Genomic DNA, 27951 nt, shown 5'->3' with positions numbered 1-27951 from the left:
CCGCCTGATCCTTCCCGGAACAAGCAACGCTCCTGCGACCTGCATCTTCTTAGCCTTATCATCAATACCCCGTCCATTGCGATATATCTTGCTGTAGTCCAGAGTAGTATGCACCAGACTTCTCCGCATGCTTTGTCATATGTCTTGAGTGCAGGGGGTCGAGCCTCCGGCGACGCGTTGTAGCTCAGACGCGCCAACATCATCACGCGACTTGCTGGCGACAAGGCCCGTGATCCTTGACAAACAATTGACCAGACATCGGATGCGCTGGAACGCGACACAGACGGCTATCCTCGGCGACTTATCACCTTCCACAAAAACCGGAAAATGTCCCTCCAGACAATTCGAAAGCTAATGGCCAAGGCCGGCGCCGACTCCTGCATGGATGCACTGCCACCAGCGGATTCCCTGACCTGGATTGAAAATGCACTGGATGAGGCGGAATCCCCAAGTCTGTTGATCGGAAACGTAGGCAACCGCAACGTGCTGACTTATCTGCTGCCATCCGGCGGTGGTTGGGAGGTTCGCTACTGCCTCAGATCCATTGGCGATGACCGCGCGACCTCGACGCTGCCATCAATCACCGGAGATGAAGCCATGACGAAGCCTCTCATCGTTCCGTTCAAATACTTCACAGATGGAACGAAGACCAAGAAGCGAATGCTTAGCATGATTATACGTTACTACTTCCTTTTGCAAGGTCATATAAGCAAAATCGATGCGTGGAACGATGACTTTAGTCGGCGGTTATCGTCTGTGCTGAGAAAGGTCTACGGGAATACCGATGGAAGCCATGGGACCTATAAGCACCCCCGAGAAACAGGCGAGACCGTGGAGGAAAGCTCAGAGCCGGAAGACATGGAAAGCCCGAATGGATTGCTGCCTGCCAACCGAAATGGCTTGGTAAACGCACCTGAGAGCAACGTCACATACGATACCCCACATGGTATGAGCTGGGACGGAAATCCGGATTTGCAACTGCTATGGTCATACCTTGCTGAGCGCGGCGCGTTGCGACTCTTGGAGAATATTCCCGATGCTCATGACATGGAATTCTTGGATCAGACGTACATCCTAGAAGCCCAACCGAAGAAATTATTCGTCGGAACCCATGCGAAGACAGAGCACAGAATCTATGCCTACATGGTACGAATAGCGCAGCGGGGTTTCCATGAGATCCGATTTTACCTGGAAAGCGCTCGTGGTACCTACGCGTCAATGTCCGCCGAAGCTACAGGGAAGCAGCGCATCTTGCACCCTTTCAGCAAAACTTACCCCAGAAGTACCGGTCCAAGCGACCCACCTGACAAAGCCAGGTTGACGCTCATGGTCAAGTGGTATTTCATCGCAGCTGGAATTGCTACGGACTGCGTTTTACACGAAACCAAGGCCTACCCCGAGCGTCTCCGCTGCGCACTGGAGTACATCTCTGATCAGATGGGCCCTAGCGCCTTCAAATCATCGGGTACCGTACCAATGGATGACAGTATAGCAGATGAGAGTAGCGAAAGCTCCTACACCCCAGAGAAGCAGAACACCCAGTCGACGCTGGCCAATGAACCCACGCCTAAAGCGCCTCGCTTCCCGCAGAGCGTTGCGCGTAAGTCGGCCCCTTCAATCGCACGTCGTACAATCCCTCATGCAACATCAACGCAGAAGCCGCTGCCGACAACCTCGGTTCCCAAATCTGCCAGCCCTGAAGCAGATGCAACACCCACAGCCCCGCCGCGCAACTCCAAGCGCTCAGCCGAAGACGAAGAGTTCGACGCCCTCACCAGGCTGGTCATGCAGCAAAATGCTCTGACGAAGGACCTCAACAATGTTGATCACGAATTGGAGGTTATGGATGCGCGCTTCGAGGCTTTCCAGGAGAAATGGAAACGAGAGCGCGCAGAGTTGGAGAAGAAGAGAGACGAGATCGAAGAACGCAGGGCTGAGGTGAGGAACATGTTCAAGAGGCGGAGGACGCTCGATGTGGAGAGTGACTAATAAGAGCGTGTGATGGGCGGTCACGTGTGCGAACCATGGTTGAGCTCTCAGAATAACGAGAACTCTGGTTAGTTATGCGAATTCCGGTTTATAGGCGCTTGAATGCAGCCCCATACATTCTTAGTACGAATTATCTTCCATCCTTGCTGGGTATTCTTCTTAACAACCCGCTCGCCTATTGCACATTCAGCTCGAATATCAGTCGCCATGAACCTGAATCAACTCCTCAACCCGAACACACCGCCGCAGCGGCTGTTGAAGTCTACATGTGATTCAAAGAGCGCTTCCCTGCACTCTCAAAGCAAGACCGCTGCGTCGCAGCAGACGGCGAGCCCTCCAGTATGTCAAGTGGCGTCGCGAGTCACCCAAGATTGCCTGCCTCTTGACTCCGCGGTCAGGCCAGTTGCGTGCCCTACTGAAAACCGACCTGAAGTGACTGGAGAGCCTTATGCCCAACCCTCGCAGAAGACGACAGCGCATTGTGGTTCATGTAGGGCTTCTTCACCTGCAAAACCACCACATACTCTGAACTTGTCAACGGCAGTCGCACCTCGACTCGAGCAAACACCCATAAGAGACGTGAACACACCGCCTGTTGCCGCGCCTAGTGTTACTTCTACTGCCACCATCAAGAAAACAAGGAAAGCGGTCAAGCAGGCTCCAAAGCGTCGCAAGAAAGAGGAAAAGCCCGCTTCAGTCACCGCAGCACCGTCGCACGAATCGACAACTCTTCGCACTCTTCTTCCTCTACTACTACCCAAAGATGCCAACGTACCCAAGGCCAATCTAGCTACACCTTCCAAGCAGATTAGTTGCCCTGTAGCTCCAGGTCTAGACCTAGATGCTGGACCACGTAAACTTATTCGAGAAGTACCGCAACATCCTCTGGACCTACCCGTTCCGGACGCAAACGAAGCGAAAAGCAAGAAGCGCAAACGGGCAGCACTCAAATGTGACAAAAGGCCAGATCCGGCCTCTACAGGTCACCACGCCCGGCGTAAATGTTTCGGAAAAACGGAGGTTGTGACAGTGGGTGGGTGGGTAGCGTTCAGGAGGGTAGTGGCGTAGGCGTAACCTTGGAAGGCAAGGATGGTGGAGCAAACGCTTCTCGCGGTGACGCAGACTCCATTCATTTCGCGATATATTCAGCCCTCTGGGGGTTGTATTGATATCTTGCCTCTGCAGAAACAGTAGTAATTCGAGGTCACCTCGACTCGCAGTCACCACAGATGCGCTGGGCCCATCCACTCAATTATATAAATACCTTATATTCCTTCCGTGACACTTCCTTCTCCCACGCCCTGCATCCGCTCCCTAACATTTGACACCGTCATGTCTGCTGTGCCGAGGCGAGCCCAAAAGACCCGCGTGGTGGATAGCAGCGACTCATCAAGCCAGGCATCCGAAGACAATAGCCCGCCAGCCAAAATCGATCCCAAGGCCAACAGATTCCGTCAGCACTACGCAGCCATGAATCCCGATCGACCTAACGCAGAAACGAACGGAAAGTATGGAATGTTCTCTCTGGTGGACACACGTCTTCCACCGCCTGCGACTCCGAGCAAGACGGCAGCGAAGCGCAAGAGAGCGAGCTTGGATAAGAGGGAGGCTGACAGTAACAAGAAGTCAGGATTGAAAGACGATTCCGGAGATCGGGAAGAAAGTCCATTGTTCGAGCCGGAGTCTGATGGACAGCAAGATGCAGACACTGTTATGCTGAGTCCGCCTTCGACGCCATCGGCCAATTTGCGCCTGCCAAGCCGTAAAAAGGGAAAGAGTACTGCCACACCCCTCTCCACCGTCCTCGCTCTTCGTCGCCGTAGACACAAGCCCATCGTCATCGAAAGCGGATCTTCAGGCTCTGGCTCTGACTCTGACTCTGACTACGACTCCGACACAAACTCTAACATCGTCGTAGCTACACAAGACAACCTCACGACCAACGCCACCAAAGACCTCATCGCTACTTCTGCCATGCCTGGAGATGTCTCCGTCGTCGATGAGTACATCAGTATTCTCAAGGACATTGCTACTAACTCTTCCGAGACCGCTAAGCATTATCAGGCTATCGAAACACTCGCCGAAGAAGAAGAAGACATATCTCTCGCTCTCGACGGACTTGCCGACGAAGAGGAACAGGAGTATACCGCCATTGCGCAAGCATGCGCTCAGGGAATACAGAACGACATGCAAGATCCGATCGTGATTGCTGAGATGTCCACCATCCAAGCTGCAATCACTAAGCGTAACGAAGAAGCTGAGAAGGCGCGCCGAGCTGTACCTGAGATCATGGCGAACAGGAAGGAAGTGCTAGAAACGGAGAAGTCACAAGCACGCTACAAGAGAGAGACTTTGGAAGAGGAGAGAACAGACTCCGAATGGGAGAGATTGCAAGAGAGGAAGTCGGAGTTGGAGAATCGGGGTGGCATGGCCATGGCATTTGAGCTGGGCAAGAGGTCGGGCAAGTAAGAAGGCGCAAGGCAACCTCGGTGAGCTCGCATGATGCGCTATGTCTAAGCCTGCATCTCAACGATGTGACATGTCATCTGCACAATCATGGGCTTGACGAGTGTTATCTGGGTTGGAAGACTTCTCGTCTCAGTAAAAGCAGAGATGATGTGGAGACTACATGTACCTATCAATTAGCAACATCTAGGACTCACACGGGCTTTTGCTTCAAGTAGACTCTGAACAATGAGATTTATGGGTATACCAGTAAACTAGCGAACGGCCCCTTGAACCACGGAAACCCAAATTGAAACGCCTTATAACCCCAGCTAACGAATAAAACTACAAACAAAGAGAAATCGCGACACTCATCTAGAGTACGCCTAATACAAATTGTAAGACCACTAACCCTCGACCTCAGTCTCCGCCTCAGCCATGACCTGCTCGCCCTCATCCAGCATATCCAGCACCCTCTTCAAACCACCAACCATGGCATTGGCCTGACCGACCAGCAGCAGCTTCTCGGCATTTGCAGGCAAGCCGAGGTAAGTAGGCGGCTCGCGCTCGGGAAGGTCATTGACCCAGCCCATGAAGTCCTTCCAGCTAGTCGAAGTGGGTAGTTCAAGACCCTCGCTGTGCTCAGTATCCTTGACGATCTTGAAGTTGTCCTCAAAAGCGGCGGGCGTCATAGTGGCATCGACGAGAGAAGCGAGAATGCGCCAGTCTTCTGCGTCGTCGATCTTCCCACCGTACATCTCAGTGATCAGGTAACGGAGCATCTCCCATGGGATCTTGGTAGGGGCGATGTTAGATCGGCCTTGTGCGACGGTGTCGACCCATGTGTCGATGATGAAGCTGCAGCATTCGTAGTCACTGTCATTGAACTCCCAGAAGCCCTTCCATCCTAGAGTTGGCGCGTAGCGAAGACGCTCTTGAATGACTGCGTGGAGGAAGGATAAGAGGAGGTAGACACGTGCCTTCTCCACCGGCGGCTTGGTGGCCTTCTCGGCCAACGAAGAGAGCGAGTCTTTCATGTTGGCACGGACTCCAGCAGGCTGCTCGTAGGATAGGACGCGAGAAGCGCGAAGTAGGTTGACCGGAATCTTGGGGCTGGACTCCATTGACAGGAAGAGACGGAAGTCGGGGTTGGGCTTGAGAGCTTCAAGACGCTTCTCAAGCGATTGCAACCATTGTGGAGCGAGATGGACGTTCTTGACAAGTACCCAGTTGCCTGTAGTGGCGGCGTTAGCGATGGCTTTGTCGGCTGATGCGGCGCCTTCGTTGGAACCCATGGCAATGTTTGTGCAGCTGACTTGCTCCCTCTCTACAAGATTGTCGACCTTGTAACTTGCGTCGAATCCAGGACTGGAGCTGAGAGCCACCGGGGTTACTGCATTGACTTGCTTCACAATATCGCCCAGATCACCGCTGGCATCTAGGATGCCCTTGCCGAACACCTCAGTGACAAAGCGCTCGACAGCTGGTACGAAGCGATCAACACGGAATAGCTTGACCAAGACGAGAGCTCGTAGTAGCTTGTCGAACTTGGTAAGATCTTCTGGCCAAGCCTGCGGTACATGTCGCTCTCCCATCTCTTCATTGAGGAAAGCATCCCAAGCGCTGTCTTCAATCTTCGGCAGCTCTTCCTTAAACATCGGGATCTTGCTGGCACGCTCCATGGCCTCCTCTTTGCGCTCTGTCTCGGTTGACACATCGATACCCTTCAGGTCGGGGTCAAGGATCTGATCGATGTGTGCCTTGTCCATCTTGTAGGGCGCCGCTTGCACGAGCAGCATAGCAAACGTAACACGGTCCTTCTGGAGCAAGGAGAGCGAAGTGCGGCGGTATGCGTCAACGAATAGCTCGGTAACGATCTGCTCAATACGGGCAGCATGACCAGTGATGTTGGAGTTGCGAATCTTGCGCAGTACAGTCTCAAAGATCTGAGTAAAGTACTGGAGCGAGAACTGGTAAAAGTGGTTGAGATGGTGCAGTTGCTCCAACACAGCGAAGATAGCTGAGCAAGAACGAGCGACAACAGTGTACTCCTTTGTGATGTTCTCGACCTCTGTCATAACGCCAGCGGTCTCGGAGACCTTGTCCGAAATTTCCTTGGCCTCCTTCTTGAGCGTCTCGAGCGTTTCGATGACGCGGTCGTCGTCCAGAATGTTACCGCGCGACTCGTTGAGAGCTTGAAGCAGTCGCTTCTCAAGCTGACGAAGATGGACTGCGAACTCTCCCTGCATCTTGATGAGGTTGGATCGGCGCTCATCAACATCAGGTCGCTCGGACTTGAGGACTTCGTTCAGTGTCTGTGTCTGCAAGCTGCTCTGCGTGACAGTAAAGTTGACGAACGTGGTACGACTGCAGATGTCAGGAGCGAAGTTGGCGGAAGGATCGCGTGTTGAGAGGTAGAGGCGGAAAGACGGCGAAAAGTCGATCTCCTGCTTGCCGAGCTGAATGAGCACACGACCTCCAGTCTTCTGGTACTCCTTGTTGAGAACGTGGTTAAGGATGGGATCCAGATGTTCGGCATCCTGGATCAAGATTGGGTTACCGAAACGCAGGGAACTCTCAAGTTGCTTGGTGAATGAATCATCCAAGAAGCTAGTCACCGTGAGACGGCGGTCCTTGCATTCGTTCTGCAAGAACTCTGTTGTTCTGCCAGAAGGATCGATGATAAGAGGGTAGCGGTTGAACCTCTGCAGGATGATGGCGTTCTCGGTGCACAGGTCGTCGACCGGCAGACCATTGTGTTGCCAGTTCAGGCGGTCATCGGCAGTCGAGAGATACTCCGTGAATGGATTTGTTGGCTTGAAGCTGATTCCGGAGTGTTTGAGGTGATCGTACCAGTCCTCTGTAAGCGCTTTCCTGTACTGCTGGTCGTAGTAACCGGCATAAGCGATGAACGCAGCTGCAACCAAGACGTCACCAACGATGGTGTCGATCTGAGAATCGAAAGACTTGCTGCTTTCCTCCCATCGAACGCGTTCAGAGGACAAGCTGTCGAGAAGGCGGACACTGCGGTCGACCTTGAACTGAACAGTCGCCATCTCCGTCTTGATAGCCTGAGTTTCACTGATCAAAGCCGCGTACTCAGTCTTGTATCGGCCAATGCTCTCCTCGAGGTTCTGAATGAGGACCTGGGTTTCCTTGGCGCCCTCTTCTGTCTTCTGAAGCTCAACTTGCAGGTTCTCGACTTCGGCACGTAGGGGACCGACGCGGTCAAGGATGTCGGAGTAAGTAACTTGAGCAGACACCCATTGTACGAGGGGACCGCAAGCTTTAGAAGCGCGGTTGACCTTCTCGAAGGTGAAATCTTCTTGGGAAAGGTATTCCTTTTGCATCTTCCTGCGGTGGCCTGCAGTCATCTGCCTCTCGTTGTCGAACTGTACGATACTGGCGATGAAGTCGTCACGCCTGACGATGGAAACAATGGTCTTCCAGCTGTCGGGCTTATGTCCAAGGATCGTGCAGACAGCTTCCAAAGCGAGCTTGACACCAGCAGGAGGATTCTGCATGGATCGGACTTCAGTAAGATGTTGTCGCTTGATGTTCTGCACACTCTTCTGTGCCTCCGCCACAGCTGGCTCGGCAGCCGCCAAATCGTGTTCCACCACCTCTTGGCGCTTCTGAATCTCCTCCTTGTCCTTCGCAAGCTGAGCTTGCATCTTGATCGATCCAGCCTTCTTCTGTTCCGCCTCGTTCTGGTCCGCAATCATACGTTGCAGCTTTTCGTTCGCTTCTGCATCCTTCTTAGTGAGTTGCGTCTGCTTCTGTGCAAGGCTTGCTCGCAGTTCCTTGACCTTGTCGAATGTCTCGCGCAGCTTCTCAAGGCCGACATTGAGATGACGCTGCTGTTCCTCGAGATCTTCGCGCTTTTCGTTGTAAAGCGAGACGTACTGCGCAACGAAGTCCAAGAAGTGACGTGGGGTAAGGTACATCTTCCGGTTCTGTGTCTTCTGTAACTTCGCGTTCTTGCTGCGTAGCGAGTGGTGTACAGCGACCATGGCATTGACCACACTTTCGCGGTGGGAAGGCGGAAGGGTGAGTCCGCGGTAAGCAACGGGAATGCTATCCGGTGCAACGTAGTTGGCGCGGTCGAGATCAACAGATTGTGTGAGCTCTGAGCTGACTTGGTAAAGAGCCTGGTCTGACCAGTCTCCGAACCAGTTGAGCACGCAACGGTTGAAAAGAGCAGGACTGGTGGCTGCCTTCGACGAAAGACCCTCTTCGGGTGGGTTCATGGTGAACACAACATGAAGGTTCTTGACAATTTGCTCCGTGAACCACTTGTATAGCTCTTCCTGTGAGTCGAGAATGATGCCTTGTCGCTGCGCACCCTCCTTGATGGCAGTAAGCAAGGAAGCGTACTCATCACCTTCGAACAGACCAGGAACCTCCGCGTTGGCCAGGAGGGTATTCATGCGCTCGAGGAAACCGGAGTCAAGAACATTGGCTTCGTCCATGATGAAGCAGATCTTTTCGCCCTTGCAACCGCATCGTCGAAGCACGGTACGCAAGTCTTCGTCAAAGTCTTCGCCTGAGTACTTTCCGTGGACCTTGATTTGGTAGACGCTCAGACCGTTCATCCAGGCCACGAAGCGAGACAGGGTTGTCTTTCCAGATCCACTGACACCGATGAGGATGAGATGGCCCTGTGGTTGACGGAAGACGCGATCGATGCGAAGTACGTGCTCGAGCACGTCGTTGAACAGGATGAGTGGCACATCCACTTCTTCTTCGCAGAAGGTACGGAGACGAGCCTTGACGAACTCGCGAAGCTGCTCACGCTCAACCGGCACGTAGTTCTTGGACAGCCAGTTGGAGAAAAGGATGGGGCCACCAAGAGCCTTTTCTTCGTCGATGGTAGGGAAGTGTTCAGCCGCAATACGGTGGACGCACTCTTCAGTCCATTGCCTCTCTTCCTCTGCGATAAGACGATCCTGGAACAGGCGGAGTGCCTCGTGTGCCCAGATACGAACGAGGCCTTCGATCGGCAAAGTCTCAAGGGGTCGTAGTGCCTCGTAGATACCACGCACCCATCGAGTAAGCTCACGAGGAGAGTAAACGTAGTGTGGCTGGATATCCGGTGTGAAGCGCTTTTGTGACTCCGCATATAGCTGCACCATAGCCCTCGTAAGAGCGTCTGCGTAACCTCGTAAAGTCGGGATAATTTTGAGTACGGCGGTATTGAAGGTGCCGTAAATCTGAAGAAGAGATTGCTGTCCAGGGTAATCGACCATGATGAGCGGGGCGTGGCGTAAGAACCTGAGGCCCATAGGCGTACGTCCAGCATCGGTGGGAGGGTTACAGGCACCAACAAATTGAATGCGATCGAGTGTAACCCAAGTCTTGTCAGATGTCCTCCAGAAACCATTGTGCTCGACCAGCTGTCGCAGGAAGGAGATAGCTCGTTGAGTACCGTACTTGTCGGGTGCTGGCAAGTTGATCTCGTCGCAGAATATGACGAGCCAGCGACCGACTTGAGTGGGAGTAAGTTGCACGCCGTTAAGAGTCTTCTTGTATTCACAGTACTGTTCGAACGTCTTGATGAGAAGATCCGGGGTAGTGGCACTGGAGAAGTTGAGACCGACAACCTGCATGTTGGGTAGCTTTCGAAGTGCGCTGAACAAGGTCATGGTCTTTCCAGAACCCGGAGGACCGCAAAGGAGTAGGGGCTTGTGCTCCGCAAGCCAAGAGTAGAGAACATCCTCGTGGCGAACCGTGTCCAACGTGGGAATAACCACGTCGGTTTGAGTAACGGAATGGGTGTTGACTTCGACGTTCGGTACCTGGCTCTGCCATGTGTCCCACTCTGGCTTGTCAGGCTTGACATCGTAATCAATGAGCGAAGTGGTCTCGTTGAGGGCGGGGAGTTCAACGTCAGTAAGACCAGCGATGAGATCTCCAAACTGCTTACGCTCCATAAGAGGGCAATCACCGACCAAAGCCCAGACCAAAGCTACGAGCAACTTCTTCGCGAGATAAGTCTCCATCTTGTCATCCTCAAGGGAAAAGTCCGGGTGCTGCACATTGTACTCCAGAACGTTGCGGCATGCTTTGTTGAGCAGAGAGAAAAGTGTGTTGAGCGCACGGATGTCGGTGTACTCCATGATATGCTTGAACTTCCTAGCCATGCTGAGAGCCTTCTCAATAAATCGGTCCTGGGTGAGCTTGATGTGCAAGAAGTCGGCAATGAGACCTTGTGTCGTCATCGTCTTCTGCGACATCTGACCTGGAGCGACCGAATCGTCTTCGAGGTCTTCGAAAGGTGTAGTCTTGAGATGCTCGATGTAGTTCTTAATCATCATATCGACCTCCACAGTATCGTCGCTGAACCAGACCATACCGCAACGGGAGACGGTAGCCAGTGTGGCGTACTTGAGAGTCTCAACTTCAAACATGATGCGAACGTTGGATGGCAAGTTGAGACGCTCTCCGTTTGGCAGGGTGAGAAGCTTGTTATCGTCAAGCACTGAGTTCAAGTTCTCGACCCACTCAGGGTCAACATCACCATCAAATACGATCCAGTGACGCTTAGTGTCTTCACCACGAAGGTTGTCGACGATCTTACGCAGTATGCTTGTGAAAAGACCATCGGTCCACTCGCGTGTGGTGCTGTCGAGAGTTCCGTAAAGCTGTTCCTTTGACATGACTTTGGGATCGATGACGTGACAGACGCCTTCCACTCCCTCCACGGCTTGAAGGGCAGAGAGAAGCGTCCTCCAGGCAGCAGTTTTTCCAGATCCGGAAGAACCGACCATCATGACACCGTGGTGCAGCTTCTGAATCTGGTAAAGTTGAATGATCTTGGTCAACCAGGAATCGCTGACCACGAGCTTCGACTCCGCGGCGCACTTGTGGATAGCTTCGGTCAACTTGTCGAGAGGCGCAGGGATGTATTCCACACCAGGGAAAGCCTCCTCTTGAATGGCCATCAAGAGCTCGACATCAGAGCGGATAAGCTTCGGTGCCATTGTTTCGCGTAAGCTCTGGATGATGATTTGAGGCTCCATGCTGGCTTCATCCAGAGTCTGAGAGTCTTGCTGAGCGGCGATGCGGGCTCGCTTCAATCCACCAGAGCTGACGAGCACACTCTTCAGTGCACGCAGACCAAAGTCGTAATGAGCCTGCTTGGATAGACCAGCTGAGCACTTGTCGAAGAACGGTACGACCTGCTTCGACAGCTCTTTCGCTTGCGAGAAACCTTGGGAGTACAGCATGACTTCGGCGATAAGCTCCTTGTCGGGCTTGGACATGGCCACGCTTCGGAAGAGCTTCTTGAGGTTGTCGGGCAAATTCGATCGACCTGCATAACCAGGATTCATGGTAATGAAGACTCCAGTGTTACCGTTGACCTTCAGTTGACGACCAATAAGCTCGATCTGAGACTTGTCGTCCTCAGCGCCCTTCTTGAGACCCAGCTGAATGTTTTGAATCTGCTGAGACACAGCCGACAGGATACGCTCCTCCAGACGGTTGAACTCGTCGAAACAACCCCAGGCTCCAACCTGGCAAATACCAAGGAAGATACGGCCCATGGCTTGGAAGTCGAAAGTGTCGTCACAACAGAACACGAGGGTAAAGCGTCCAAGCTGTACACCAAGAGCTTTGACCGACTCAGTCTTACCTGTACCAGCAGGACCGTATGGCGAACCACCAAGTCGCTGACAAAGCGCCTGGGTGAGGGTGAGGAAACAGCGGTCGGTAAGAGGTGTGCGCACAAGGCGATCGGCAACACCCAGGTACTCGAAACCGTAGTCGAGAACGGCATTTGCCATCTTGATCCTCAATCGCTGCAAGAGATCATTGCCGGGCTCATACATGTATCGCATGCACAGTAGCCACATGTGATGGGTAGGAGAGCGTGCACCGACCTTGTCAAGCTTGTGGATGACGTCTCGCTGGTGTACAAACTCAGTGATGAGGTCCTCGCACTTGCGACGCTGAATGGGTTCAAGGTCGCCCAGAACAGCGGTAGCGAGGAGCTTCAAGACGTTTACTTGCTTCTCGTACAACTGAGGCAAGGTCGTGCCTTCTTCAGAAAGAGACTTCTCTACAGCATGGGTCCAAGCGATCTGCGTTCCGAGGACGACCACTTGCGTTGGGTACTTGGCGATGTAGTTGGTGAAAGCTTCCGGGTCCATCGCATCAGGCTCAATGAGTTGAGCGAACTCTTCGTAAGCTTCGAAAGTCAACTCGGCCAGAGTAGTCTTCATGTTGGCTTCAAGGGCGCCGAGCCATTCATTGATCCTGGGTGTCTTGACGAGCGAGATTTCTTTGCGAAGCGTAACCTCCTCTCCTTCCTTGGACGTGAATCCTTGAATGACGCCGTCCTCATCAGTGATAAGTCCAGAGATACCAGCAAACATCTTTCGCAGATGTTTGGCAATACGCATAACATCGTTACTGTTACCGATGATTTCCAGTAGATCCTCATCACCAACGAAGTAGAAGCGAGGGAAGGATACACGCTCGCGCTCCAGATACTCTCCGAGTGCCTTCTGGATCTTGTTCAATAGCTCGGCGAGGCGTTCTAACGACTTCTGCACACCAGAGATGTTGAGGACTTCGAGCACGAAAGGCTGTCGCGAGACCTTCTTCATGACTGACAAGAACTCAGAGTTGATGTTCTGGAAACGAGCCGACTCCATAGGGAGGAGATGCTTGATGTCAGCGTTACCAGTGAACACGCCCTCCAGGTAGACCCATTGACGTTGCACATCGATCCATACATCGAACAGAACATGCACGCGATTGAGCTTGTCCTCCCAAGAAGACGCCTCTTCCTCGAACTCCTTGTAGTAAGGCGAGTGGCGCATAGCCTGCAATGAGTTGAGGTTTTCGCTGCACTTAGCGAACAGGTCGTCCCATCCCCTGATAAGACGGCACTTGTTCTGGTAGTTGACGAGCTCCAAAGAGTAGTTCTGCCAAGTCTCACGGACCTGCTTGATGAACTCCTCAAGTGCCATCTCGCCCGCTGCTTGAGTGATGACATCGCGAATGATCTTTTCGCTAGGGCCGAGCTTAAGGTCCCAGACATCACCGAGTGTCATGGAGATGGCGGAGTATCGCTTCTGTGGCCTCAGGTTCTTGAAAATCTTGACCCAATGGCGCTCTTTGACGGCGTCAGAGCGCAGTTCTGCAAGAATCGTGTTTTCTTTGAGAAGTTGCTTCAGGGTAGTCTGAACGAATTCGAAAGCCTGGTACTGGCGCATCCGGCTGGGCATGTCCTTGGTCATCTTGAGCAAGTTATCAAGGTTCTGTCGCAGCTTGCGAGGCTGAATGCTGGTCCACAAGACCTCACGAAGGTCGTCGATGCTGGCCCAGATGGTGCCAAGCGCAGACCAGACGGATTTGAAGTCTTGTACTTCCTCCAGCAGGGTCTCAAGTGCGTTTTCTGGAGATGGTGGTAGTCCAAGAGCTTCCTTGGCCTTCGAGATGTTGCTGGACTCGTTCTGAAGCTGGCTAAGCTTCTGGTCGAACTTGGCCAGAATGGCTGAGGCTTCGGCTGGCGCCAGGTTTCCTGCAACAGGCTTGTCCTCTGCCCACTCTCCAGTGATGTTCACGATCTTCTGGCTGACGACTTTGTCCTCCGCGCCAATCTTGGCGCGCAGCGCGTCAGCTTGATCGTTCGCAATCTTGGTCTTCCTCTCCAGAACCTCGTTCAGCGTCTGCCATTCATGGTCGATCTGTTCCATCTGCAGCCAGTCGGACGGGAACTGGTAACGCTGGCGAGCCAGAGTTGCTTGACCTTGACGGAAAGTGGACATCTCTGGCTCCCATTCGAGAACCTTCCTCTTGCATTGCTGTACTGTTGTAATAAAAGAGACAGCCTGAGCAGTGGATGAGGCCTCCAGGGTCTGCATCTCAAGATCCTTACGCGCTTTCTCTATCTGCACGTAGACGTCGTTCATGCGCTGACCAAGCCTACTGGCAAACTTGGTGAGAATTTCCTGCTGCCATTGGTCGTACTTGGCGTTGACCTTGACCTGCACTTGGTCGTAGTCGACAGTGACATAGCCAAACTGGCGACTGATGTCAGAGTTGTCGAAGGTAGCGCGAGTCTTACGAATTTCCTGGAGTAGTTGTAGCCATCGCGAAAGATCTTCACCAAGGATGTCGTAGACGTGGTCGGACTGCAGGTCCCATAGAGACTGGAACTGGAGCCACTCATCCACGTATGATGAGATGTCACGGAGCTTGCCCTCAACAGCGCCATAAACTTCAATGAGCGAGTCGGTGCACCGGCTTGGCAAGTCAGAGAACTGGCTGGCAGAGGTGTCGTTGGTCGCTTCAAGTCGGATCTCGTATCGTGAAGCCTTGATCTTCTGGAGAGTGCAAATGATGGCGAGCCATTGCTGTAGTTGCTCAAGCCAGCTTGCACGGGCGTATTCTACCGGAGGGCTGAGGTAAATGACCTGGTTGCGCATAGTAATCTCAAGAGTCAATCGCGCCAGAGTCGGCTTGACTTCTGGTGCCTCCGTCGAGACAACTTCACTGACTGGGCGTCGAGTTCGATCTTCCTCGTCTACATTATTGAAGACCTCAATCCACAATGCAATAGCTCGGCTGAGACGGACCAGCAAAATCGATTCGATGCGCGCATTCATATCAGAAACCCAAGAGTCAAGATTGGCATAGCTCTCAAGGTTGAGCTGATCGATGGACTTCTGGATAGTTTCGAGGTTCTGTTGGAAGGCTTCCTTGGTGTAAGGACATGTCTCCAAATCCTTGAGCGACTTCTCAATCGCAGCGTTGATGTTGATGAGCGTTGCAACCTTGAGTTGAAGTAGTGACGTTGTAGCTGCGAAGTCACGTACAAATTGAACATGCTTGCTCTCACTACGGACGCTACCACCGCCAACAGGGAAACCAGATTGTCGGACGTGAAGATCGTAAGCATGAACAAAAGACTCCCACTTGAGGGGAACACCTTTGCCGACCAGCGCTTGAACCTCGTTAACGTAGTTGTTGAGTAAGAGCGCAACTCCGCCAATCTCAGAAATCGACCGCAGGGTCTGGGTGTACGTGCGGACACTCTCCATTAAGCTGACTGCGTAGGGGTAGACACGCTTGGCCTCTTTCGAGATGTTGTTGATGCCGTGAGGCACTTGGTAGCCGCGCCATGTCAGGTTACGAACTTCCTTAAACAGCGCAATGACTTGCGCGTCAAAGTTGACGTTCAGCTCCAAGATGTTTCCTGCGGCACGGTTCCTGCTGACAAGGAAGAGGCGTCCCGAGATCTGCAGTTTCCTCCTCGCCACTTCCTGAAGCCATGACTCAAAGATCGGCCTGGTGTCGAGCTTCTTCTTGAACATGCTGCTCTCAGCCTGGAGCTTTTGACCTTCAGCATGTAGCGCCCAGTCCTTACCGAGGATATCTTCGACCTTGCCCATGTAGCTCTCCAGCTGTGTTTCAATCTGTCGAGCCCAGATAACAGCACCGGAGACCGGGGGGAAATCGCGAAGCTGCGCCATGGCATGAGCCTCCGAATTACCGTACTGGCGCTTGAAGCGCTCGTGAAGTGCCAAGATATCCTGCTTGACATTCTCAATGAGCTGAGTCTGGTATTCGGAAATGGCTCCCCGAATCTTAGGTCGCACAAAAAGCGGATTGAACTTGGAGAAGACGCGGAACATCTCACTGGCGGTCTTGGCGGTACCAAGACGGTCTCGCAACCTAGCGATGATGGAGTTCTCGACACGGGAAGTACGCTCGTTGTACTTCTGCTCTGCTTGCTCGAAAAGTCGCGTGCCTTCAGGAGAGACATCCAGGACATCGACGTCCTTGAGCACATCGTAAGCCTCCTTGACTTCTTTGACGGCGTCAACATCACCGATCTCCTCGATGATGACCGCCTCCTTGGCGGGAGCGCTCTCGGATAAGGAAGATTGCGAACCCAGGACATTAACGATGGTTCGCTGAAGCTGCTCGTGGTTCTTGCGGAACGTTGTAATGTAGCGAATGCGCTCCTCCGTCTCCTTGTGCCTAGCTGCAATCTTGATCGGGATGAACTTCTCGTTCCTTCGCCTAGTCACCTCACGAGCAACATTAGTGAATTCCTTTACGTTTTCCTCCCATGTGCGCCAGATGCTCTCAGCGACAGCCATGATCGCCTGGAACTCAGGGTAGTCCATGTGCATGAGTGTCTTGCCGTGTAGGAGATTGTGCAGTTGCTTGTCGAGGTCGCCGGAAATAGCCTCCACGAGAGGAAGCGCTCGGCGGACGGGGTAGGGGCAAATGCGGAGCTTCTTGTTCATGTGGCTGAAGATGGCCTGTATCGCTTCCTGTACTGCTTGTAGTGAGGTCGAAGATAGCAGCTGGTCGAGAGGAAATTCGCGCATCAGCTGGTTGTACTTCTGGACCAGATCCGTGCTCTCCTTGAGTCCAGTATCTGCGCTGAAGCTGACCGTCGCTTGGAAACGCTTCGCATTCTTCAACACGTCCAGAGTGAGCCTAACACCGGGACTGCCCAGTTGAGTCTCAATGTCCTGCAGCCTTGACTCCATAGAGATCCAGAAGTTGATCTCTTGCGCTGCAGTCCCAGTTGATACATCTCGGGATGTCTTTGTGATTGTCTGTATCGACTTGATCCATCCGTTGACCGTCGACTGCAATCCGTTAAGGAAGCTGCTGTCTTGAACAATGCCAGGGGGAATGAGTTCTGGGGAGGGCTTCACGTTATGCTGGGCAGCATCGTCGAGCGCACTCTGGATGAGCGGGTGGAGAGGCAGAAGTAGTTCCGGAATCTCGACATTCTGCTCCAGGTTGCCCAGACTGACGGCCAGTTCCGCAATCTTCTTCCGTGTCGCCGAAATACCCGTCCTCGCATCATTATCGCCCTTGCTGTATTTCCCCGCCAGGTCGCGCGTGCTCTTGGTGTAGGTGTCAAAGTACGGCTCGACCGCAGACTGAATGAGAGAACGAAGAAACTCATAGGGAGTGCCGTCGGGCGAAGAAGCGTTATTAGAAAGTATAAAACCGGGCAGCGTCTGTATAAGGACTTGCTGGCTAAGGGGTATCGCGGGGTCTATGGGTATCGGTCGCTTCGAAATAACAACAAATGCTGCGCAGGTAGGAGAAGCGGTAATCTCAGTCGAAATGGTGTAGGTGAAGCGCTGGGTCGCCCCTGCTGCTTGTGTCAGTCTGGAGGTTCCTTCCCCGTCAGAAGGGTACCTGCCGTTTGCTCCATCCAGGCCATCGATGCGGGCTTCATCGGCTCGGTCTTTCACAACGTAGAGCGCGGACTGCCCCTCGGAGGCGAAGCGGGCGCATCGTTGCAGCGTGTCCTGCAGCTTGGCGCTCGAGAGCAGACTGCCGGGTGCAAAAAGATCTTCCTTGGAGGCGCCCAGACTGACGTCAAGCACCTTTTCCAGGTGGTCGACGATGAGCTGGGGGTCTATCGAGGGTGGCGAGGGGCTGGGTGTGCGTATGCTGCCGTTGGGCGCCCCTGGGTTCAAGGGTCCCTCCATGTTGATTGTTTATCGCGTGTGTCGCTATGAAGACATGTGGTTTGCGCTTCGGGCGGAGTAGCGACGGACGGAAGGCGGAGTGATTGCTGTTTCTCACGAGGGACTCGGTGCGCCGGCGGTGATGGTGGTGCCTTTGTCTCAGTATATTTCCTGAGTAGGCGTACGCGAAGTCGACGCGCACGGCCGTCACACGCTTATCCTGACTAGTGGGAGCGGCAGGGGAAGCGGAGTGATCAGCGTCTGATTGGCTCCTCAATTCGGGGTCATGCAGTGCAACACAAGGCGTGGAATTCGTGGTAGTGGTCGGGAACGCGTTGTTTGCGGATGCTGTTGCAATGTTGGCTTTTTGCACGTCCAGCAGCCACTTCCTCCCACACATGCAGCGGCGAATGGCGACAAGCAATGACAGCTCACCACGTGCAAAGTAAGCTAACGCTGGCTCCACTTTCTAGGCTAGCCCACCTGCTCCTTTCATCTCAGGTACGAAAGGCGGGCACGGGAGTTTCAGGACTGCAAACGGCGAGACTCTGGTTCGGGAATAAACGCTATCTATCTCTACTTCGGTCTTCCAGCTCCACATCCGTACTTCTTCTACCGTCTCCGGTATCATCGTCATCGTCGTCCCCCACCGCAAATGCTCCATCCCCTCTTTCATCATGGCCACTCCCCCGTCTCTCATCTCGCCCATCCCTGGCAGTCGCAGTGGTAGGACTTGCTAGCCTAACCTCTCCCACCTCCTTCAACCCAACCTTCCTTCTCCCCCAATTGACCACAGCCTTCCCCCAACCCGCCAGCTTCTCCATGCCCTCCTCGCCATTGCCTGCTCCACCACCATGTGCACCTCCTGCCTCAACTTTAAATTGGTATTTGAGACAATCCTTAATGGTAACAAGACCAGTCAGACGGCCGCGGTATTCGATCAATATCACGCGTGGGCCCATCTTCTTGAAGAGCTCCATGACCGTTTCGAGGGGAAGACGAGGGTGGACTGAGAGTGGCGTTGGATCGATGTAGCGGGTGAAGTCGAGTGATGTTTGAGACGAAGTAGTGGGTATAGAGTCAAATGTCGTATTCGGTGCTGGTGGACCAGTGCCGCTTGCACTTCGGGAGCCTGGATTGCTAGTAGACGAGGATGATGAGAAGTAGCACTTCGCATGACCTGGGGCCTGTTGCTCGATCTTCGCGCGATCGATCGCATAACGAAGTTCCGTGCGGCCGATATAGCCGATTAGAGTCTTTGTTTTCATGTCTTCCACGATGGGGTAGCCTTGGTATGCGTTTTCGTTCATTAGACGTTCCATTTGTCGAAGTTCCATGCCTGAGGCTGGCAGACAGACTACGCGGCTTGCCATGACTTGACTGACTGGCACACCGAACGTGTGTTCTTCTTTGCTGTCGAGAAATGGGTAGCCGTTTAAGTAAATCATGCGGTCTGCGATTCCGCCATGGCCGAAACGTTCGCTGACCGCTTTCGTGACGCCGACGACTATCATAGTGGGAAGAATGTATGTTAATGCGCCAGTGATCTCGAACATGATGACCACGACGCTGACGGTGATGTGCATTATGCCACTCAATGCCGCTGCTGCACCAAGGAAGGCGTAGGTGCCAGGCGTAATACATGGTCCATCTGGGTCGCAAGCTGAGAAAAAGGCTGAGCCAGGGAAAGACTCGTGCAAAGCCTGGACGCAGATGCCGACCATACGACCGAATGCTGCACCAATAGCCATACTAGGCACAAAGATACCAGCCGGCACTTTGCACCCGAACGAGATGACTACCAACAGCGTACGTAGCACTGTGGCAATAGCAAGTGTCGTGACATTGTGCCAGCGATGATTCGCGTCACAAAGCTGATCGTAGTCCTTGTCACCCTCACACTCTTGAAACAGTATCTCCATGCTCTCAGTCATATCAATCCTCAAGAACATGTTCGGGTAGCAGATTACACCGGTGATGACAGCGAGAGTGACAGCTTCCGTAATGGGGTATGCAGAAAGGTACTTCTTGCGGAATACCTGCATCTTGAGGTTCCACTTGATGACGAAAGCGCCGTAGAGACCACCGAAGACACCAATGATGATATAGAAGAGGGTTTCGAAAAAGTGCCAGGAGCGGTCGTAGGAGACGTTGAACATGACGAGCTGACCGGTCCGGAAGGGGTTCATAGCCTGGCGCAAGTTAGCATAGAAGTCCGGTAAGTCCGGTTGTTGTACTTACAGCGAGGACAGCTGTAGCGACCAGCGCACAGAAGTAACTTCGCCAGAGGGTTTTGAGTGGGAACTGGTTGCTCATCTCCTCCAGCGAGAACAGCACACCTCCGATCGGACTTCCAAACGCCACGCCTACACCGGCCGCTGCGCTCGCACACAGTATCTCCCTCGTCTTGGCCGCATTCCTTCTGTATTTGTCGAAGAACCTACTGATCACATTGCCCGTGCAGACAGCGTAATGCACACTAGGCCCTTCTTTGCCGACCGACAGCCCCGACGCAATAGCAAGCGGCAAGCCAATCGACTTGATGAAGAGTGTAGTAAAGCCCAAGAAGCCTTTCATGACGAACCCCGCAATGATGCATTTCATCTCCGATATCCCCGATCCAGCTGCATACGGCGCAAAGCTCTTGACCAGCCTGGCAGCCGTGAAGGAGAACAGCGCTGCGAAGAGTATGTAAAGTACATAGTTCACAGGCCAGAACCCACTCCAGCGCTTCCACTCAGGGCAACCTCCCTCAGCACCCCAACAGCAGAAACTCTCATTGAGGTAGAAAGCCGTGGTGCAATGTCCCAGCTTGATATCGCTAAGCCACTCTGTCACGATATTCAGGAATGCGGCGTTGAGTCCTATCGCTGCGCCGACAAGCGTGACAACAATCCACGCTTGGCCCGCATCATATGCCTCTGCAATCTTTCTCCGCCACTTGCCTCGTCCCCGACCTAGGAACACTTTGCCCGTCCGCCCATCTTTGCGCACACCGATGTTATCTCTTTCGCGCCGGCGCGCTTTCCGTCGGAGTTGTTCGCGGGCGGCGTCTTGTACCCAGTCTATAGTTGTAAAGTCCTCGTACCGCTTTATCTCGGCTATCTCTTCGACGATGGCCGCGTCGGCGTGTGTTGTTTCCGCGGCTTCGGGGTCGTCATTGTCAATGTCAAGTGACAATATCGACTGGCCCGTTGTGCGCCGTCGGAGAGAAGGTGCGAAGGATGTGGAGCGTGAGGTTTGGCTGGGGCGCGAGGACGGGCGGCGCGTGGAACTGGGACGGAGGGGTGTGGGTTGTTGTGAGGATTGGCGGGCGCGTGAGCCCGAGGATGAGGATCGATTCATCGCATCGTTCTAATTGTTGGTAACTTCGCGTGGCAGAGCGTGAAGTATTTCGGTTTCGAGATTTGGCTGGGCTGCGTAACTGGGGGAGCTGTCTCATGCAAGGGTCCCTTCCGTCCCAGCTCCAGATCGACGTCTCGCCCGCGGGAGTCCGCCCATTGCACCGCCACACCCATCTGATACAATGGAAAAGCTGAACACCCTGGAGCCTACATGAAGATAAAAACATGCAAAGTGGGTGACCCAACGTCAAAGTAGGCTCCGGGGTACAAAAGTAAATTCGGGGTATGTGTGTGGATTTGTACTGTGATCTGGCTCCGGTTTTGGGCACTTGATATGCATCATCTATCGTGCACGAAAATTCACATCTCAGCACCACAGAATGCGAAGGAGTTCACATTATCGCAACCACTTTTTCGTGGCAGTCTGGAGGTACTCACTAAGTTTTCGGAGTGAATTTGCTGCTGGAGAATGCATCGGATACCTCCAGGGTGCTTCATGCTGTGAGATATTCCAGACAAAACGAGCTTCCTTATGACAACAATTCCCAAATGGCGATCTGGCAGCACTTCGATATCAAATCAAAAAGGTATATTTTAACTCATCATAACGCATACAGGGGTATCAAATGTCTCGAAAGTGTCTTCTTCAGACCGGTTTACCGACTACAACTACTCTGGTCACCTACACACGCGCCAGCCAAAACCAACGTCTACTCCATCTCGATAGTTCCTGGAGGCTTGCTGGTGACTACGGTTGTTAGTAGTTGCCTCGCTAAGATGAAATTTTCGATGACTTACTGTCGTATACCACGCGGCAAACTCCGTTGACCTCATTCACGATCCTCCTGCTAACCCGCTTTAGGAACTCTCCATCGAAGGGGAACCAATCAGCCGTCATGAAGTCACTCGTCTCAACTGCCCTCAGAGCAATAACCTGCTCGTGAACGCGCTTATCACCCATGACACCCACGGCCCTAACGGGCATGAGCGCTGCAAACGCCTGGCTGATCTTGTTGTATAGGCCCGCAGCCCTGATCTCCTCGATAAAGATGTAGTCGGCTTCACGCGCAATACGGACTTGCTCGCGTGTGACTTCACCCAGAATGCGGATGGCGATACCTGGGCCGGGGAAGGGGTGGCGCCAAACAAGGTCCTCTGGAATACCAAGCTCTTTGCCCAGCGCGCGGACTTCATCCTTGAACAGCTCGCGAAGGGGCTCGATCACCTTGAGCTTCATGTCCTTTGGTAGACCACCGACGTTGTGGTGGGTCTTGATGGTTTGGGAAGGACCCTTGAAGGACAGCGACTCGATGACATCGGGATACAGGGTACCCTGAAGGAGCCACTCGACCTCACCAGCGTTGGAAGATTCATGCGCTTCGGCCTTGATCTTATCGGCTTGCTTTTGGAAGACCTCGATGAAGGTGTTTCCAATGATCTTGCGCTTCTTCTCGGGATCGTCGGTCACACCCTTCAGGCGGTCGAGAAAGAGGTCGGACGCGTCGACGACGGTGAGGTTGATACCCAGGCCCTCGTCGAGTGTCTTCTTGACCTGAACGGCCTCGTTGAGTCGGAGGACACCGTTGTCGACCATGACGGCGTGGAAGCGGTCGCCGATAGCCTCCTTCATCAGCTTTGCAGCGACAGTCGAATCGACCCCACCGCTAACGGCACCGATGACCTGTCCCTTGTCGCCCACCAGCTTCCTGATGCGCGTGATCTCCTGGTCGACGAATTTGCTCATAGTCCAGTTGGTGTTGGCCTCGCAAATGTCGACAGCGAAGTTCTTGAGCACGACCTTGCCCTGCTTGGTGTGTGTGACCTCGGGGTGGAATTGGATACCGTAGTACTTCTTCGTCTTGTGCGCAATGCCCGCGAACGGCGCATTGGTGGTTGTCGCGACCGTCATGAAGTCCTGAGGCATGTTGCTCAGCTTGTCGCCGTGGCTCATCCAGACCTCCAGGTCGTTGCCCAAGTCCTTGAACAGCTGGTCCATGTGTCCGCCGTGGCTCTCAACCTTCAAGTTGGCGTGACCGTATTCCCTCTTCTCGCCAGCTACTACGCCGGCGTTCTTTCCGAAGTGCCATGCCATCTCTTGCAGTCCGTAGCAGATTCCGAGGATCGGTACGCCGAGATCGAAGATGGCGTGGTCGACGTGTGGAGCGCCTTCCTCGTACACGGAGTATGGGCCACCAGAGAGAATGACTCCCTTGGGGGTGAAGGGCAGATCGGCGATCTTGGTAGTGCATGGCAGCATCTCACAGTAGACATTGAACTCGCGGAGACGGCGAGTGATCAGATGCGTGTACTGCGAGCCGAAGTCGAGCACCAGGATGGTGTCGAACGTCTTGTGGGGAGGGATCGGATCGGTGTTGTCGGTCGCCATCTTGAAGTACTAAGAGTGTGATGAAAGTGAAAAAGAGAGGGGATAGAACGAAGGAAAGAAGAAGAAAGGAAAGGGACGGGTATATGAAAGCAGAAGGTACGAGGGGCTCGGTCACTGACTCTCACAAAGTTTTGGCGGGGTTTTCCAGAAAAATTCTTATCGATAACAGAAAAATGCTATCTCGTGCTTCATCGTCCATGGTAACGCGCAGGCAGCACAGACTGCCGCCTGGGCTCATATATCACTCTGATGTATACATTACCGAGAAATCGCGAGAGGAGGTCATACGAACCGCATTGTAGACATCTAGCTTAAAATTTTCCCGCATGAGGTACAACTCAGGTGACGCAAGCATCCTTGTATAACCACTCTACGCGTATCGAAGACGTCTCCAATTAGTCGATCATCGCATGAGCCGTAGTAGGAATGCATGACAGCCTTGAAAGTGGAATGGCTCTGTGGCTGACCGTGCTTGTCCTGGGCCCCGCCCAAAATTTCATTTATCGATAACGGCGTAGTTGGATCGCGCAAAGTCGCGTCTATCCAGTGACCTCACCCACCCGGCTCCCTACCAATCGCATACCTACATAATGGCGAAACGAAAGTCAGAGAGAGATCCCGAAGAGCTGCCCGATGCGTCGGACAAGCGCAAGCAGAACGATGACGACGAGTCCGGCAGCGACGAGGTATGCGCCTTCCTCACAACCTCTCATAATGCGCCGTCTCACAAAATTGCTAGGACATGGACATGGTGAACGTCGACTTCGAATGGTTCGATCCGCAGCCCGCAGTCGATTTCCACGGGCTTAAGAACCTCTTGCGCCAACTTCTAGACGTGGATTCGCAATTGTTCAATCTCTCTGAACTCGCCGACATTATACTGTCGCAACCGCTACTTGGCAGTACGGTCAAGGTTGACGGCAATGAGACGGATCCATATGCCTTCCTTACTGTGTTGAACCTGGAGACACACAAGGTACTATATATTTATTCGAAAGCTTAGGACATGCGCATACTAACAGCAACCAGGACAAGAAAGTGATCCAAGATCTGACAACCTACCTCTCCAAAAAGTCCGCGCCGATCCCCACTCTCCCGCCCCTCCTAACACCGTCGTCGCCTGCGCAAATCGGCCTCATTCTGACCGAGCGCTTCATAAACATGCCGCACGAAATTGTCCCACCAATGTACACGATGCTTCTGGAAGAGATACAATGGGCGGTTGAGGAGAAGGAGCCTTACACATTCACCCACTACCTCGTCCTGTCGAAATGCTACTCGGAGATACAGAGTCAATTGCCGAGCGAAGATGCGCCACCGAGCAAGAAGAAGAACAAGAAGGCCGATGTGGGCGAGGAGACATTTTATTTCCATCCCGAGGACGAGGTGCTGCACAAGCATGCGGTGGGATACACAAGCTTTGAGTATGACACACCCGTAGATGAGGGTGCGAGTGATAGCAAGAGGGCGTTCCAGGAGTTGGGTGTCAAGCCCAAGGGACATATGGTGCTGATTGAGGCGGACAAGTTCAAGGGTGCTGTGGAGGCTGTAAAGACGTTCCTGAATGGGCAGTAAATACGCAATGCAAGATGAATTCACCAAATAATGCAACCAAACAGACGACGAAGGTTGACTCTAACTGGTGTTACATTGCAAGGGACACAAGCCGAATCTATGTGAATCAAACCGTAGGAAATTGATGCTCGCTCCTATACACACAAGTCGACATCACCGTCATCCACCTCCGCTCAAGAATTGCTCTGCTTAACCAATGACAACCTTGCCATCCTCGGGGAAGTCGTATGCGGGAATCTCCAGGTTGAGCGGGGCAGGTCCCTTTCTTATGCGGCCAGAGATATCGTAGTGGGATCCGTGGCAGGGGCAGAACCAGCCTCCAAAGTCACCGGCCTCGCCGATGGGGACACATCCCAGATGGGTGCAGACACCTAGTGCTGTTAGTCCTGGTTCATTGTAAGGATGTGTGCGGTGACGTACCCAACATGATCAACCACTCAGGCTTCTGGACACGGTCGGAGTCGGGCTGGGGGTCACGGAGAGACTGCCACTTGGTGTCGTCGGCCTCCTTGATCTCGCCTTCGGTACGGTGACGGATGAAGACGGGCTTGCCTCGCCACTTGATAATAACCTGCGCTTATCAGCTCTACTGTCCGGATATGCCATGTCGAATTGCGAAACGTACGTTCTTGCCCTCGGGGATGGCAGCGAGGTCGATTTCTACCTTGGCCTGGGCCAAAACATCGGCGGAGGCGGACATGTTGACGAGGAAGTCTGTTGGGCGGAGTCGTTAGCCGTCCGGTCTTCATCAATTCGCGACCCAAATCATCCCCAAAATAGCCAATTGCTCTTTCCCAGCTCCAAATATGCCATATCCCTTGTTTCCGACATTTTCCACCCGTCCGTCGAGCTATCGCAATGTTGAAGACCTACCCTGCACAGTCGCCTTCGCGCCAAGCGCACTCAGCGCACCCATGGTTCCGACCATGAAGTACTGGAAGACCTTGGGGCCGGTCTCGCCTCCCTTATTCCTGTATGCGGCGAACGAGGGGATCTTGGTCGAGTCCGGGCTGCCCTTGAAGGGGCTGTCGAACGAGGAAGCCGAGGCGTTGCGGGTCTGCAGAGCGGTGCAGCCGGCCGCCCGAGCGACGGGCATCTGGTGAGCGGTCCATGAGCGTGCAATGGCACGGGTTGTGTTGGCGAGGGCGGGCATCGTGGACGCGGGTGGGCGGGGGTCGTGGTCGTTGATGGGGAGGAGCTTAAGTCGGGAATGTTGAAGTTTTGGCGGTTTGGCAAGGAGCGTTATGTCAGGTGTCGTGTGATTGGCCCATCGCCCTTCCGCGCGACCTTCACCAGATTCGAGCGTCATCGGCGAGCATCACCACAGCACCGCACAGTGGCAGACTCGATCTCATACTCATCTTATTAATTAGAATCCTAACAGGCTGGGATTTAATACGTGAATTTCTGCTGCATAGCGAACAAAAGCGACATTTTAACGTCCATCTCGTAAGCCCGCGTTATCCATATTTTGGTATCGAGCCATCCAGTCTTCCTTCCTCGTTCAGCCAAATGATGCACGATAGTAGTCAAGACGGCAAGCGCTCTGGGTAAGCACCCTTGTTTGAATGTCTTGGCGACTGCCTGATTCCATGTGTGCCGCACGCAGCGTATCTCTCTTCGGACACGCAAAAGTCGTCTGGAAACAGCTGCTCCTCTCTCACTTCATTGTTGAATTCACTTTGTATCACTACAAGTAACCTCTCACAAACAATAAAACACACATCATGCCCCCCAAAGACTCTACCATCACATCCTACTTTGGGCCTAAGATGGAATCTCGCGCCCCAACAAAAGCCAAGGAAGCCACCAAGAGGACGACCGGAAAAGGGACCATGACACCATCGCCTGAGCCACAAGACAAAGGCAAAGGCAAGAGGGCGCTATCAGGATCTCCGGCACCAATACCTGAGAAGCGACAAGACACAAAACCCGCAGCCAAGCCCACAACATCGCGCCACCTCTCACACAAAGATATCCCCTCGAAGAAGCCCTCCCCATCCCCAAGCTCGTCTGATCTACCTACTCTATCCCTCACTTACCACACCGGCGATATCTTCGACGCACCTCCACAGACTCTCCTAGTCCATGCCTGTAACACCCAAGGTGTATGGGGATCAGGCATAGCCAAAGCCTTCAAAGATGACTACCCAAAAGCCCATGTCATCTACAGAGACTTCTGCACCAAAGAACACCTACTCAAATCCAGACCGGTACCCACCGGCACCGCCTTGCTTATCCCACCTGTGGATGTCGGGAAGCGGCATTGGATCGGGTGTCTGTTCACTAGTGCAAAGTATGGCAAGGGTAAGGATAAGTCGGATGTTATTGTCGAGAACACGAAGCCCGCTATGGAAATGCTGTTTGAGCTGGTGAAGATGGCGGGAAGGGTTGAGACGGTCAGGATGTGCAAGATCAACAGTGGGGCATTCGGGGTGAAATGGGAGAGGACGGAAGGCGAGCTGGAAGGCATTGTAGTTAGGGAGGGGTGGATGGGGAGTGTGGAAGTCTGGGAACCGGAGACGAGTTAAAAGACTAAAGGGAGCACGAACTATATGCATGTAATGCAAGTTAATCTACGTCAAATGTCCACTCGAGGAAAGTTCGATGTGGACAATCACTTGTACATTTGGCACTATTCTGGTTCAATCGCATACCTATAGGCAATGAAGCCGTGATGCGACCGACCTTCCAAACAGCTGAGCCCCGTTCCCATGATATCTCTAGCAAACGCCGTTATGCAATGCAAAAA

At 53.4% G+C, this 27951-nt stretch overlaps 8 protein-coding genes across 8 annotated transcripts; 4 read left to right on the top strand and 4 right to left on the bottom strand.

The window, feature by feature from the left end:
- Positions 1-327: 327 nt before the first annotated feature.
- On the top strand, positions 328-1989 carry J4E92_000922 (uncharacterized protein; the record flags this gene model as incomplete). The annotated part of the gene is made up of 1 exon (XM_051492336.1): positions 328-1989. One exon carries the CDS (start codon positions 328-330, stop codon positions 1987-1989), a length of 1662 nt encoding a protein of 553 aa, XP_051357848.1.
- A 1332-nt stretch (positions 1990-3321) lies between these two features.
- J4E92_000921 (uncharacterized protein) lies at positions 3322-4458 on the top strand (the record flags this gene model as incomplete). Its single annotated transcript, XM_051492335.1, has 1 exon — positions 3322-4458. One exon carries the CDS (start codon positions 3322-3324, stop codon positions 4456-4458), a length of 1137 nt encoding a protein of 378 aa, XP_051357847.1.
- A 383-nt stretch (positions 4459-4841) lies between these two features.
- On the bottom strand, positions 4842-17915 carry RO1 (Dynein heavy chain, cytoplasmic; the record flags this gene model as incomplete). Its single annotated transcript, XM_051492334.1, has 1 exon — positions 4842-17915. One exon carries the CDS (start codon positions 17913-17915, stop codon positions 4842-4844), a length of 13074 nt encoding a protein of 4357 aa, XP_051357846.1.
- Positions 17916-18460: 545 nt separating this feature from the next.
- On the bottom strand, positions 18461-21239 carry J4E92_000919 (uncharacterized protein; the record flags this gene model as incomplete). Its single annotated transcript, XM_051492333.1, has 2 exons — positions 18461-20086; positions 20136-21239. 2 exons carry the CDS (start codon positions 21237-21239, stop codon positions 18461-18463), a joined length of 2730 nt encoding a protein of 909 aa, XP_051357845.1.
- A 709-nt stretch (positions 21240-21948) lies between these two features.
- On the bottom strand, positions 21949-23624 carry GUA1 (GMP synthase (glutamine-hydrolyzing); the record flags this gene model as incomplete). The annotated part of the gene is made up of 2 exons (XM_051492332.1): positions 21949-21986; positions 22037-23624. 2 exons carry the CDS (start codon positions 23622-23624, stop codon positions 21949-21951), a joined length of 1626 nt encoding a protein of 541 aa, XP_051357844.1.
- Positions 23625-24214: 590 nt separating this feature from the next.
- Positions 24215-25199, top strand: BCP1 (Mss4p nuclear export; the record flags this gene model as incomplete). The annotated part of the gene is made up of 3 exons (XM_051492331.1): positions 24215-24310; positions 24364-24600; positions 24654-25199. The coding sequence occupies 3 exons, from the start codon at positions 24215-24217 to the stop codon at positions 25197-25199; spliced, it is 879 nt and encodes a 292-aa protein (XP_051357843.1).
- Positions 25200-25388: 189 nt separating this feature from the next.
- On the bottom strand, positions 25389-26352 carry FES1_1 (hsp70 nucleotide exchange factor fes1; the record flags this gene model as incomplete). Its single annotated transcript, XM_051492330.1, has 4 exons — positions 25389-25570; positions 25620-25770; positions 25825-25913; positions 26073-26352. 4 exons carry the CDS (start codon positions 26350-26352, stop codon positions 25389-25391), a joined length of 702 nt encoding a protein of 233 aa, XP_051357842.1.
- A 574-nt stretch (positions 26353-26926) lies between these two features.
- On the top strand, positions 26927-27730 carry POA1 (ADP-ribose 1''-phosphate phosphatase; the record flags this gene model as incomplete). Its single annotated transcript, XM_051492329.1, has 1 exon — positions 26927-27730. The coding sequence occupies one exon, from the start codon at positions 26927-26929 to the stop codon at positions 27728-27730; it is 804 nt and encodes a 267-aa protein (XP_051357841.1).
- Positions 27731-27951: the final 221 nt, after the last annotated feature.

The sequence above is a fragment of the Alternaria infectoria genome, assembly GCF_024043175.1.
Source record: "Alternaria infectoria strain BMP 0036 chromosome Unknown scaffold_1, whole genome shotgun sequence".
Taxonomy (NCBI): Eukaryota; Fungi; Ascomycota; class Dothideomycetes; order Pleosporales; family Pleosporaceae; genus Alternaria; species Alternaria infectoria.
The sequence above is the reverse complement of the archived record's forward strand: the minus strand, read 5'-3'. Positions and strand labels throughout refer to the sequence as shown.